Source organism: Pteropus alecto, unplaced genomic scaffold, assembly GCF_000325575.1.
Source record: "Pteropus alecto unplaced genomic scaffold, ASM32557v1 scaffold3, whole genome shotgun sequence".
Classification (NCBI taxonomy): domain Eukaryota; kingdom Metazoa; phylum Chordata; class Mammalia; order Chiroptera; family Pteropodidae; genus Pteropus; species Pteropus alecto.
The window spans coordinates 32038220-32051738 of NW_006442484.1; the positions used below are offsets into that span (position 1 = coordinate 32038220).

At 38.2% G+C, this 13519-nt stretch overlaps 1 protein-coding gene across 4 annotated transcripts in view; it reads right to left on the reverse strand.

The window, feature by feature from the left end:
* The window catches only part of ACVR1 (activin A receptor type 1), a 122688-nt gene extending 109844 nt beyond the window's left edge, over positions 1–12844 (reverse strand). For 2 of the 4 annotated variants that reach the window (XM_015596782.2, XM_025039401.1), the window contains exons 1-3: positions 12706–12844; positions 9943–10016; positions 9010–9110 (exon numbers count right to left, since the gene is read on the reverse strand). In XM_015596782.2, the coding sequence (XP_015452268.1) occupies positions 9010–9068 (59 nt within the window). In that variant the 5' untranslated portion in view covers positions 9069–9110; positions 9943–10016; positions 12706–12844. The remainder of the gene's footprint in view (positions 1–9009; positions 9111–9942; positions 10017–12705) is intronic. The other 2 variants (XM_015596783.2, XM_015596784.2) reach the window with 2 other exon arrangements.
* Positions 12845–13519: the final 675 nt, after the last annotated feature.

Sequence of the window (13519 nt, forward strand, 5' to 3'; positions counted from 1 at the left end):
TCCCACCGCCCTTCCAAGTTCTCTACATAGTAATGAGTGAAGGGGTCAATAAACACCTCTGCAGTGAAAACATGGTCTCTGCCCTCAAGGAATTGACAAACTAATTGGGGAAAAAAATGGATAGGCTCTCCATCCTAGCCCCTCCCAGAATATAACAGAAGAAATATTGCATCAGAAGACCAGGATTCCATCCTGGATACATCACTAAACCATTAATTTAATTATGGGCTAGTCCTCTTCTATGTACTTAAATTGGGGTTTTCTTTTTATTTTTTTTCCCTGTAAAATGGAATACTATTTTCTGCCCTGCCTTCAATACAAAGGTTATTAAGCAACACACATAAAATGTGCAGTTGCTTTGGTAAACTGCAAAGCCTTCCACAAATGTGAGCTGCATAGGAACAAAGGTTGAATACTTAATCACACGCTGCCTATCATCACCATAAAAAAAAAAAAAAAAAAAAAAACTTTAATGACATTTATAAACATATAAATTCAGAATTTGACATTGTTGTGTCCAGGGAATAATAAGAGAAGGTGACAAAAGGTAAATGGCTATGATTTGGAAATAAAACAATTTTATGGAGCCCCAGAGGGCTCTGGCAATTTTTCTGTGAATATATAAATATTTCTTGTAATCTTTATCCCTTGTTGAAATAGTTTCCATGAGTAACCAGAACTTGACTACTCCCCAAACCTTATTCCCTAAGGCCCCACACTGCCCCAGACTTTTTCTTCAGTTAAACTTCCTAGAGTCACTTGCTCTAGCCATCCCCTCCCTCTCAACCCACTATAACCTTGTTTCCTCCCTCCCACTAAATTAACACGAACATGACTAATGATGTCCTAAATTACCCAAACTGCCCTCTAAAGCAGGGGTCCCCAATCCCCAGGCCTGTTAGGAACTGGGCTGCAAAGCAGGAGGTGAGCAAAGCTTTATCTGTATTTGCAGCCACTCCCCAGGGCTAGCATCACCGCCTCAGCTCCATCTCAGATCATCAGGCATTAGATTCTCATAAGAGCCAAAAAGGTTGGGGACTGCTGCTCTAGAGCTCATCTATTTGGTTCACAGGACTACCATGGAAGAGCTTTCCTTTCCTCTGAGTGAATGAAGGAAGACACACTTTCCCTAGCATCCCTCCTACTCTTAGAGCTGTTCCCAAACTCTTCTCTCAGGGTCCTTCTCCCTGAACTCATCATGTCCCTACTGGGGCAGATCACCTTCCCATCGTTCTCCCCAGGCAATCTGACCCCCACCTTGAACTTCACAGCCACCTGGACCTGGTGAGGCTCTCATCAGTAACCAGCCCAGTCCTTTATTCTGAGTTATAATTCTTTTTCTGACTACCCATTGGACAGCTCCGCAGGACTTGTCAAATTGAACCTGTCACCTTCCTGCATTCTTCACTCCTTCCTATTCTTTAGGTGATCACCATCTACTCCTGCAAGTACCCTGAGACCCTCCTTCTACCCTACAGATCAGATCAGTTACCACAGCTCTGAAACCTCCACCATCCTCTCCCGCCACATTTGTCACCGTTTCTTGGCCAGACTGCTGCTCCGACTGCCTCCACTTGAGTGTTTCTCAAAGTGTGGAACATGTACTACTGGTGGTCCCCAACATGATGCTAGGTAGTTCTTAAGAGTCTTTTCTTTTTTAATGATTAATGCTTTTTTATATTATATATTAAAATAAATTCTCAAGGTGCACATTAAGACATTTCTCACAGGTATAAATGCTTTGAACAAACTTTCATAGATGTCAGAATAACTGGAGGACTTTTAAAAATGCCACTGCCTGGGGCACCTCACGGGGTGGGGATGGGCATCAGGTCCAGAAATCCCCAGGTGCTCCTAATGTGCAGACAAGTTCAGGAGCAACTCCATTAGAATAAGCCTGAAACAGACATTTAAGGGAAAAGGCTGAGTCTATCTAGTGAAATTAGGTAAACGGTCTACATACGGTAAACAGAAAAGGAACCCATCTCACCCTGCTTTGCACAGGACTTTAGGACTAAGAGTCAGGCACCCTAGGTTGCCCCTCAGTCCCAGGCAAACTGGACAGCTGGTCACCCTACTATGATAAGGCAGTGTCTGAAGTTTGGGAATGAGTGCTAGCATTTCTCAAAATGTGTTCAGCACAAAATGCTATGGACTCTCCCCGGGGTGTTAACAGCTGTGTGCCTACAAATGCTTCCACTATGGAATAAACTTGCAAGACCCCAGGTATATCCCATGATAAATGATTAAGTTAATGGTTTTCCTTAATGCCAGATTCTCAGAATTGTCAGTGTGCTCTGGTCATTTACACTAAGAAGGTAGCATTTCTCTAAGTATCTGAGGGCCATTTTTTTGTGAAGTACTTTATATCTGAGGTTTTGAGGAAACTTCTTGTTAAATGTTGCTTTGCCTGTACCCCCAGACAATTTTAGGAAAATATGAATCTGATAATCTTCCTTCTTCATTATCAATCCTGGACTTAAAAAGTGAAAACTCCTTAGCAGGTGGTCTGCTTTTCCAGCTCTGCCATTTTTTATCCGTTCCCGTGCTTTTTCTTAAACTTGTGGAAGCATTTAAATCACCTGGGGATACTACTGCATGGCTGAATCTGATTCACTAGGATTGGGGCAGGCCTGAGACTATTTCTAGTGAGGCTCGCTCTCAAATGATGACTTCACTGCTGATCCGGGACCACGCTTCTGAGTAGCAGGGCTCTTATCATGTTCAACTCTAAAGGATTCTGTCTTTCCTGTAAGCCTCTGTGCCTCAAAGGTACTTTTCCCACCTAATAACTTCCTACTCAGCCTTCAAGATGCTCAAGAACACATTCCCTAGAGAAGATGACCTCCAATGTCCTCTCAAACAGAACTGCACATCCCAGCTTTATTTTATGTTTAGAGTTCCATTCTGGTGCTTTGCTCTGTTGTAGCTTGGCTATTTTTTTCTGCCTCTCCCAAACTAAGCTCTCTGATAGCCTTCTTATCTTTATATGCCCAATGCCTGGAATATAGTAGCTACTCAACAAATCTACATAGAAAGAAGGAGTGGCCATGCAAAGGACTTAATGCATGAACCTGGTCAAGGGAAGACTTTTAGAAAATAAGGTCGATATGCAGAATAAAGTCTGTTGGTTTGGATTTTGTGGTCAGGGACCTTCAATAAAAGAAATAAGAAGACTCTATACTCACACTGTAGAGAATTAAATCACAAATCAATATTATCACCTATTTTTTATACTATACAAAAAAAATAAATAAATTCCCAGGTTTCTTAAAATGAAAACTAAACCCAGAAAATCGTCTGATTAACATTTAACAGACTAAAATCTCCATGCACAGTGGGAAATGAAACACCATTTGACCTCTAAATGTGTTCATCTACTTTATAGAGAATTCTTCTGACAATTTTAAGTTTAAACAAACCTTTGTGAAAAGAGTACTCCAGTAGGTTTAATGCAGTCACAGCTGTCAAAATCATGGGCAATGTATCACACTTGAGAGCATTTGAAAATGTGTCAATAATTATAATTAGACACTTGTACCAGATCTAATATACTTTCACTACCCTTTAACTTCGACTGATGTGAAATTAAAACCAGTTTCTGAAAAGTGCAACTCTTAGATCATAATTTAATTCTAAAGCAGATATAAAACCTGTCACACTACAGAGATACAGTATGTTTTACTCAAGAGAAGAAAGGGCCATGGTATTATAATACATCATTTTAGGTAAGGTGACCACCTTTAATACTGAAAGGGTAAAATACATTACTGAGGTGACATAATCTTCCAATATTTACTTAATTCGTTTGTATTTAAAGATTTCTCTTCAAAATTATGCATGACTTACAGCCCAGAGATCATAACTGTTAATATTTTGGTTTCTTTCCTATCAGTCTTTTTTTTCTCTATATCCATGTGTATATAACAACAAATCTTGACTTGTACTATGTTTTATATTTATTTATGTTTATGGAATTGTACTTTGGAACTGTACATAATTTATGTGTATGGAATTATAATATGTTTTAGTGTCCTTTTTCTTTTTCTTTTTTGTTTTTTTACAGAATGTTAGTTTGTATACTCCCCATGGTCATACACTCACTCCAAAAATTTCTGCATGCCTATCACGGATAAGGCAGTATACTAGGCATAGGACACACACACACACACACACACACACACACACAACCAAACAAACATAGTCTCTGTTCTTGATATTTACTTATAAATATACTGGCAGTACATATGGTAGAACATGCAACATATAAAAAAGAAGAAAGAACCTAACTAGATGGAAAAGACAACAAAAGTGTCTTTGAGAAAGTAACTTTAAAGATGAGATTTGTCCCTGAAAATCCATCTAAAATAATATTTTGTGTGATTACACAATATTCCATTTTGCAAATATATTATATATATAGGTTATATATATAGGTTATTGTAGAAAATTGGTTTCCATTTTTCTTTTTTTTATGCTACTCTACAGCTAGAGGAATAAATTTGTATATTTAAAGAGCTTTAGTAAGTGACTTTTTTATAATGAGTAACCAAGAGCTCAAAATCTTTTCCAGGAAAATTACATTTACATTAGCAGCCCAAAATTTCCAAGTCTTTCAAATGAAAAAATCCAGGACGTTGCTTAATTTTTGGGGAGCCAATTCTAAGGAAAAATGCAGTACAGGGAGCAAACATGAATTTTATATTACATTTTATTTTCTTGGGTTTGAATTTTTAAATGTATCTAACTTGGTAACCACCAGATATTAAACTATACCTCAAAATTACCAATAATACCTATTTTATCTTTTTCATATTACAAAATACTTTGAAAGATCAAAAGCCAACTCCTCCAGTCTGCTCCAAAGTCATAAATAAAATGTTGCAGTTTCTTAAAGATGGTCCATCATATGCCTACTGCTTTTTTTTAAAGCTATTATAAAACTTTTCCTCTAAGTCTAAAAATCCATTGCCTCTATTCTTGATCAATAATAAAAAGCTGACTATATGAGTTTCTTGGTCACTGAATACCCACTTACCATTCACTGCATATTAAAAAAAAATAATAATCAGCCATAGAAGCTCTGCTTTTAACTTAAAGCACAAACCAGACACAGTGCTTTAAAACAATCAAAGTAAAGCTGTGGTTAGCAAGGCTTCTAAAGCTCAGAGTTCTTCACAAACTCCAAATTTATATGGGAGAAAAAAAAAACAAAAATACACATCAAGCTCCATTTACTGGAAGGACCAAAAAAAGGAGAGATTGAAAGAGAATCAACAAATTATCAGACTTTAGAAATTGCTGAGTCTTTGCCCTTCTTAACAGATGAGAAAAGAGAACTATCATGAAGAAAAAAGGTTAAGAAAGTGACTTTCTTGGGCCACGAAATTGGTTTACTTCATAGATCAAACTAGTGCTTGAGTCCTGTGGGTTGCTTTCTCATTTCCATCATGCCACACTGCTTCACTAACACAACTCAAAAACCCAATTCATGGTATAACCTATACTGTAATTTAAAATGTAAATACCCTTTGATTCAGCAATCCCAATCCTTGATATTTACCCCCAGATATACAAGAGATAGATGTACCAATACACCTACATATAAATCAATAAGTAGGCATAGTAGTACATGTTAAGAATAGTCACTGCAACATTGTTAACATATAAAGTTACCTAAAATAATAAGTAAAAGACTGGTTAAATAAATTATGATATATCCACACAATGGAATCTTTTTCAAAGGAATGAGGAAACTCTGTTTACACTGATCGGAAAACATTTCTCAGATAATTAAGTGAAAAAAGCCAGGTAAAGAACTGAAATGTGCAAATATGATATAAAATATACAGGAAAACACATTAGTATATGTTTGTAAATGTAAAGACTATCACCGAAAAAATATACAATTAGTTTTAATGGTGTTTTCCTCCAGGAAGAGAAAGTAGAAGGCTAGAGGACAAAAGTTACCTTTCACTACATACCCTTCCTATCCTTTAAATCTTGTATTGAGCACATGTAACATAGCATAAATTTCATTTCTAAAACATAAAATATCATAATGAATAAAAATGTTATTTTTAAGAAAAAATGTATAGGAACCAATATTAACATGCACGCATAATGAAGTAAAACTATCCATGAATTAGAAATAAAAACACCAATTTGAATTTAAAAAAAAAAAAAAAAAAACTGTATGGCCCAAAAAGGAGACTGAAACATTCATGGACAAAATCCTCTATGAGAACAAATGAAATGCCTTCTTGGAAGATTTCCATGCTCAATACCCATATCTAAGAAGGATTCACTCCACCTTAAATGCTTAAATGTCCTAAAACAATAAGATCTTTAGGGATCAAAACAGAGCCAAGTGGGAGAAGGCAGGGCAACTGGGGTGGACCTCACTGATTAAGTACCAATGAGTTGGAGGGAATCCCAAACAACCACACCAAGATAAGAAGGAAAAAAAAAAGCATCTGAATTTGAAAAGGACATTCCTTTCTGAACTGGCTAAAGGCAAGAATAAATGCCAGGCAGCCATCCTCCTCCTGCCTATTTCCCTGTCTCGGGGCTAAAGAAACCACTTTGCCTATCATCTGTAATACAAAAAGCATCATGCTTAAAATCCCTTTCACCTAAATGCATAAGGCTCAGAGAAATAGGCATAAACATAAATTACAGATGTCACCTATCAAACAGTATACCTGTCTTTGATTCAGTGAGCAGATGTTTATTAGTTCCCATGTTCAAAAATAAAAGACTGTTATTGTACTCCTTTATTAGGATAAACATTTGATTTATTTGCAAGGTAGGGCACTTGACCCCAAAAAGTCAATAAGAGACTTTGAACTGTTTGTAGCCGGTTCATTTTATCATTCAGACCTTAGCCCACTTTTCCCATTTCCAAAAGGGACCTCTCGCCCCAGATCCAACGCCCCAGCACAGCCTTTGCATCCTCTCACACGGGTCCAGGCTCCAAAACAAACCCATGGCTCCAATCTTATCACCAAGGTTCCAGTGCCATATTTCCCGCTCCTCACTAGACTCAAAAGCCTTCTTCCATGTCCTCGTTCCAACAAAACCTCAACCCCAATGCCATGCCCTATCCCAAATCAGTTCCTCTTAACAATCTTGCCTTTTAAAATCAACACCATTCTCCCAGTAATCCAAGTTCCAAAAGTCAAATAACATTTGCTCCCTCCACTCTCTCTTCATAAATTCCACCTACTTGCATTTCCCCTTAGCTGCTAGGCATCCCTCCTCATCTCTAAACTAATTATCTGTGGCCAACAGAAGGCTATAGAACTGGGGTCTCAAACTCATGCCTATAGGGACAATGCAGTTAGCATATAGGAGGGAGGGAGGGAGGCAGGGAGGGAGGGAGGCAGAGAGAGAGAGGGAGAGGAAAAGGAAGAGGGAGGAGGCAGGGAGGAGGGAGGCAGGGAGGGAGGAAGGAAAAACAGCAACTGATACTGGGCCTCAGTGTCTGGGAGAAAACAGGATAAGCTGGGACTGCGGTGAAAACAGCATACATGTCTCCTCAGACAGACACAATTACAAGGAGCTCTGGCAGATTCCTGCAGGAATATGGGTCTGGTGCTGCCAGCTCTCTCAATTTTGCAGAAACGGGTAGAAATTTGGACTTTTTGCAGGAAATTTCCCCACATTTAAATGCTGACAACCATTTCAAAAATAAAAGTTTAAAATGCATTATCAAACAGGACACAACTGTGAGGCACAGTCAGCCTAGGGGCCACCAGTTCCCAACCTCTGCTGTGAAGTGTAATGACTTGGGTACGTATGTACAGCCTGGGTTATAAGTTCAGACGTGACCTTAGACATTTTCCATCATCCGTCTGAGTCTGTTTCTCCTTCTGTAAAATGGGCATAATAAGAGTAGGTACCTCAAGGAGTGAGTGTAAACATTAAATAGAGAATTCAAGTAAGGGGCTTGAGTGGGGCCTCCTTTATATGTATTAGTTATATCTTATTGTAGCTATTTTAGAATCAAGTCTAAAACCTTTTACCTAGCATTCAAAGTAAACCATATTATGACTCTAAATCTCCCTTTCTAAGCTTTCTTCTGTGCTCACCTTAAGGTACTCTACACAGTCATATCGCAAAGAACTTTTAACTTCCAAGAGTTACCATATACGGCCAAAAATAAAAAAGGTGGGGGAGGGTGTGCGATACAACCACCTAATTAGTATTGGCCAATCTACTCCCTGGAATTAACACAAAACCAAAGACATCAATCTGCTGTTCCTTCCAGTTGCCTCAAGTCTTGATGCCTCTTGGAGAAACTGTACCTCAAGGCACTGTGTGTGATTCTAGTGATTAAAAATATATGCGACCATGTTTTATACAATTGGGCTCCTAAACAAAAGCCAACTACCTCACATTCACTTGCCCCATTCCTGGTTTTGGAATGTTGCCTATTCCACAACCTACACACATAGATACCTCTCAAAATGATAACATCAAAATGGGGCAGCCAAACAGTCACTTCCTCAAAGGTGTTGGCTGATTCTTATCCCTCTGTATCTTGTGACCAAGATACTCAGCATTCTGCCATTTATTGTTAGATGTGTGATTCTTCAATCCTTTTTACTCAAGTGCACCTTAAGTTCCCCTTAGTTTTACTGAACTTGATAAATACTTAACACATGAAGGGAAAAGAGGGGAAAAGATGATGGGGCAGCAGCGAGGCAGTGAAATTTTAATAAGAACAATGATAACTGCTGCCACTAATTAAGCTCTTACTTACATCTTTGAATGCTTTAAGTAAGCATTCCCATACTCTCTCCTACTAACCTTGTTTTATATTTCTGAACAAAAAATGCATGGGGTCATTTTCCCCACCTCTCTCCCATCCTTTCGGTGCCCATGACCTGTACAGGCACTCCTGCTGTTTCCTTATTACTGAAAGTCACCATCCTATTCAAATATAATCTAAATAAACAGGGAGCTAAGTGGCTCCTGCCACCAGCTTAAAGTAATTAGCCCCACCTTTGATGCTGATTAGGATCAAGATGAGGATGCACTCTTGGAGCTGGTCCAAAGCACATATCAGTCACTTTAATCTGATTTGGAGAACCAAGCAAAGACTCCTACACAAAGAAAAGAACAAGGGGGTGAGCGGGGAGGAGGAGGGGTGTGGACCATCTGTAGAACGACTGAGGCTCATATAAAAAAATAAAATAAAATTCTCATCTAGATTAGCAACTATTCGATAAAAAAGAAATTAAGGCTGATTCTCACAATACCCAGAACAGTTTTTTGTTTTGGTTTTTGTTTTTTAATTGCTGGTTAGAACCCATTTGCAAGTTGTGAAATCAATTGATTAGATAGACCAGAATTTTTTTTAATAAAAATTGAAAAGAAATTAGGAAGCACTGCAATATTGTTTTGTAAAACTTGCCATACTCATAAAGTAAGAGAATATTTGTTCTTGTCACCTGTTGTGCACAACAGTTCAGTTCTTCAAGTTCAAAAAAGCCTATAAAAAACTATCATTTGGCACTGTCATCCCTTATCATTTTCCTTATTCCCGAAAAGAAAGGTAAGGGTCACTCTAAATAATCCTTTACACTTTTTCTTCTTAATGGTTGTTCCTATGTTTATTTCTATCGTGTGTAAGTCCCTGACATCAAGTTATAAGTCCAAAAATGCCAGGCTTCTTGGTCCTATTTCCTTATAAGCATTAACCTACCACTTAAGGACAAGTACTTTGTATTTTTACCCAGAGTGTAACACCATTCATTAATAGCTACAACAGTGGTATATTCAGAACTCAGTTTAAAATATCTCCTCAATCTAGCCCCTCTACACCAGAAATGCTTTTTCTCAAGTTCTTTTTATTGCACGTTTTTCTCAGTAACCCCTTTCTAATCTCCAAGTATCATCCCATATCTAATATCCAGTCTTGTCCAAGACTCCTACCTTTCTTTATCTCCTCTGTATATTTCTCATCAGTTATTTTTCAGAAGTTCAATCAATAATTCTTCCACAATAGGCTAAAAAAGAAAAAGAAACAAAAACTAGAGCAATCTTATTTTCAATGGCATCCATGCTGCATGGTGGCTTGAGCAAGGCACCCGGCCATCAAATATTCAAGGGAAATGGTCTAGGTCATATGCCCACACAAATCAGCCCTTAAAACCTATCAAAAGAGGAGTTTCCTTAGGGGTCCATCTCTTTCCAAAGAGGTCATCCACATTCCACCCCTCGCATGAGCTCTGCCTGCCAGTTTCAGTCAACTATTTAAGAACATAAGCAACAGGAGGAAGTCAGTATAAAGGAGTCAATTCACCAGCTGTTTGCGTCCCAGCCATACATGGTACCACATAATTCCTTGCTCTGTGGGATATAAAACATCAGTTGAGACAGACTTCCTAATAAAGTAGGTGTCATACTTAAGTCCAAAAACAATCTAAAAAGGAAACATATACATATAGATATTTGTTGAATTCACTAAGTACAAGTTACAATATCTTGTATATAAAGAGGGTATATAAAAAAGTTTCTTCTACCTCATTTCTACCCTGCTTCCCAAACTCATCCTTAAGGCCTACTGAGTCTGGCATCTATGCTCCCTCTAATGGACAATCATCCATTCATACAATCATCCATTCATTCTCTCAGCGTTCCCTGATTAAAAAACGATTTATTGACTGTGTGGTCTGGGCCAGGCATTGTGTTAGGTGCAAAAGATACACAAAAGATGAATAGGACACAGTCCTTACCCTTGAGGAGCCCAATGAGAGAATTTAAAAGATTTTAAATTGGTGAAGAGGAATTGTGTGGAACAAATAAATGTAGGAATAAATAACTTGAAATCCTTGCCTTCAAAGAGATCAGTCAAGTCCTAGAATAAGTAGTGAAGATGACAAAACGCTAGGAAAATGTCAAAAGGCAAAATCCAGGAAGCATTCTTGCTTGCAATGAGATTATTCTGAAGAATTTGACTCTCCTTAAGAGTGGGGGAAGGGCAACACAGAAGAACAGAACATCAGAGGCTTGGCCTCCTGACGAGAGTTGAACTCTTGGAGACACATCAGGACACCTGTGCTAAATAGAACCCCTGACCTTGCCTTATCCTCCAAAAAAACAACCTTCACCTACTGCATGAACCTCCACACAATTTGGAAAGACTAAAATTTAAAGTCGCTTTCCCAGTCACAGAAATAAGGCCAAATACCCAGAGCAAACAATGAAGCAACTCTAATGGGCAAAGTGGAATGTTGGTCAGAGACTGAAACCCCAAAATCAAACAAATGAGTGGTAGTGGCTCAGGAAAACAAAGCTCTCATGGATCCCAGAAGAGTCTTTAGACATATAAACAAGCTCAGATTTCCAAAAATGCATATAAGAGCACAGGAGTATTATTCAACAGTACGGTCAGTTAGAATATTGGGGGAAGGGGGAAGAATTTGTTTTAACTTTGAAAAAGAAGCTGCTGGGTCTTTTTTAGTTAATTTTGAGAGCTTAAGTTCAAGCACAACTAAATCCCATCTTAACCAAAGGCCATGATGTGCCAACCACACCAATTTGATGAAGCTCTTTCAAAAGAAATCTTTAATTTGAATGCCCTTTCCAATAGCCAAGTTCTGGTTTGGAACTTCTGACTCTTAAATAAGCATGGCAAGCAAGGGCAGTCTATGGCCAACTGCTAAAAAAGAAGAGGTAAACCTTCCACTTGATTCTTCTGAGAGCTGGAATTGGCCACAGAAAGAAACACAAAGTTTTCACTCTAAGAGATCAAAGAAGGCATTTTGTTACCAGGAAACCCAATTCAAATCCTCATTTCCAGGAATAAAGCCACAGTGCCCAATACTTGCTTTGGGAAAATAAAACAGGAGACTATGCAAACTCCAATTAAAATCTCTGATGGCTTTATTTCCCAGCCTCACCAGTTTAATGCAGTTAACATTTTACCCAGGCATTGCCTTAACTTAAGTACTGGCTTCCCCCCTATGAATGGTCATACTTAACCACTGGGTAAAAACAAAAACATTTTAACACTTCATGACAGCATTCTTTGCCTCATCCTGAGCACTAGGTGTATAAGACATGGTGATGCTGAGAAGTGCCAGCTCTCACGTTACTGCAGTCAGGAGAAACCACACTGCCGCCCATGCTATTATTTTAGTCATACTGGTATGCCCTGCTTTTCGAATGTTCATGTTATGCCACTTTGCTTACACGAAAGATCAACGATAGCACCTGTTTTCACTAACCAAAAGAAACCTGAAGAGAATTTTCACTTTTATGAAATAGCTGAAAAAGAAAATAGCATTTGCTTTGCAGGGAGTCCTTCTAGAGGCAACAGGCACCTTGAGCACCCAGAGTGGCACCACCAAGCTTCTTCCCCAGGAACCACCACATTCAGCATCTCGGCATCAAGCTGCCATAGCTTTGAACTGTGTCTGCAAGCATCTGTGCTTTATCTCAATTTATTTTGTGCATTCATTAGTAAGATTGTTTGTTATTTTAGGTTTTATGTGTTATTTGCTATGGTTTAGTAGGTTATTTGGGGGGGCTTCTGAGAATGCTCAAAAATTTCTCCATGTTAATTAATGGCAACTGCTTTTTCCCTTTGTCATTTAGGCTTACAAATGGTTTCATAAGAACACTCTACTTTCGGATAGTGGGGGAAACCTATATTGGAAATGAGAGTGAAAGCAAGAGAAAATAGAAATTTACCTCAATCTTATTCGGGTATGACAACAATCAGCTTTGCTTTAATTATCACCAGGGGTCTTGTCAATCAGCCTTCATTCTTGGGTGTCTACTTCACACAGGCACCGAGCTAAGTCTATAGTCAGAACGAAACAGGAAATAGTCCCCAAGTAATCATTTTGTTAATCGTTATGTGTTTAATTTTCTTTCTTTCTTTCTTTCTTTTTTTTTACAGAAAGTACGTATCATGTATGTAGGTTATAAAGTCTAAAAGTAAAATCAGCACCCAGGAACTCATCGCTCAATCCAAAAACCAAAATATCATCACAACTATATCATTACCTACCTCCTCCACCTTTATCCCCAGGTCCCTGAAAAACAAACACAAATACACACACACAAACACACACCAGATAATCATTATCCTGACATGGGGGTATCCGAAGAAGTAAGTATGAATACATCTTTGTAATTACCTCCTATTCCAAACAAGTGAGTTAGCTTTCCAACTATGGCAGTGATATATCCTTTTAAAAGATATCTAAGTATTTTTTTTACTAAAAAGGTGAATTGTTGCTTTAAAAAAAAAAACTTTAACAAAGTGAGACATAGCTATAGTAAACTCATGAAGACAGCGTATGAATGAAATTTGGCAAACATTGGCGAAAGTGACAGAACATGGGTTCCCGAGTCCCATGAGCTCCTGGTTCAAATCTCCACTCCACTGTTGATTAGCTCTACAACTTGGGCAACACACTTAATTTTGTCAAGTCTCAATTTCTTACTGTAAAAGAGTGAACTAATGAAACATATGGTTGTTGTGAAAACATAATGAAAA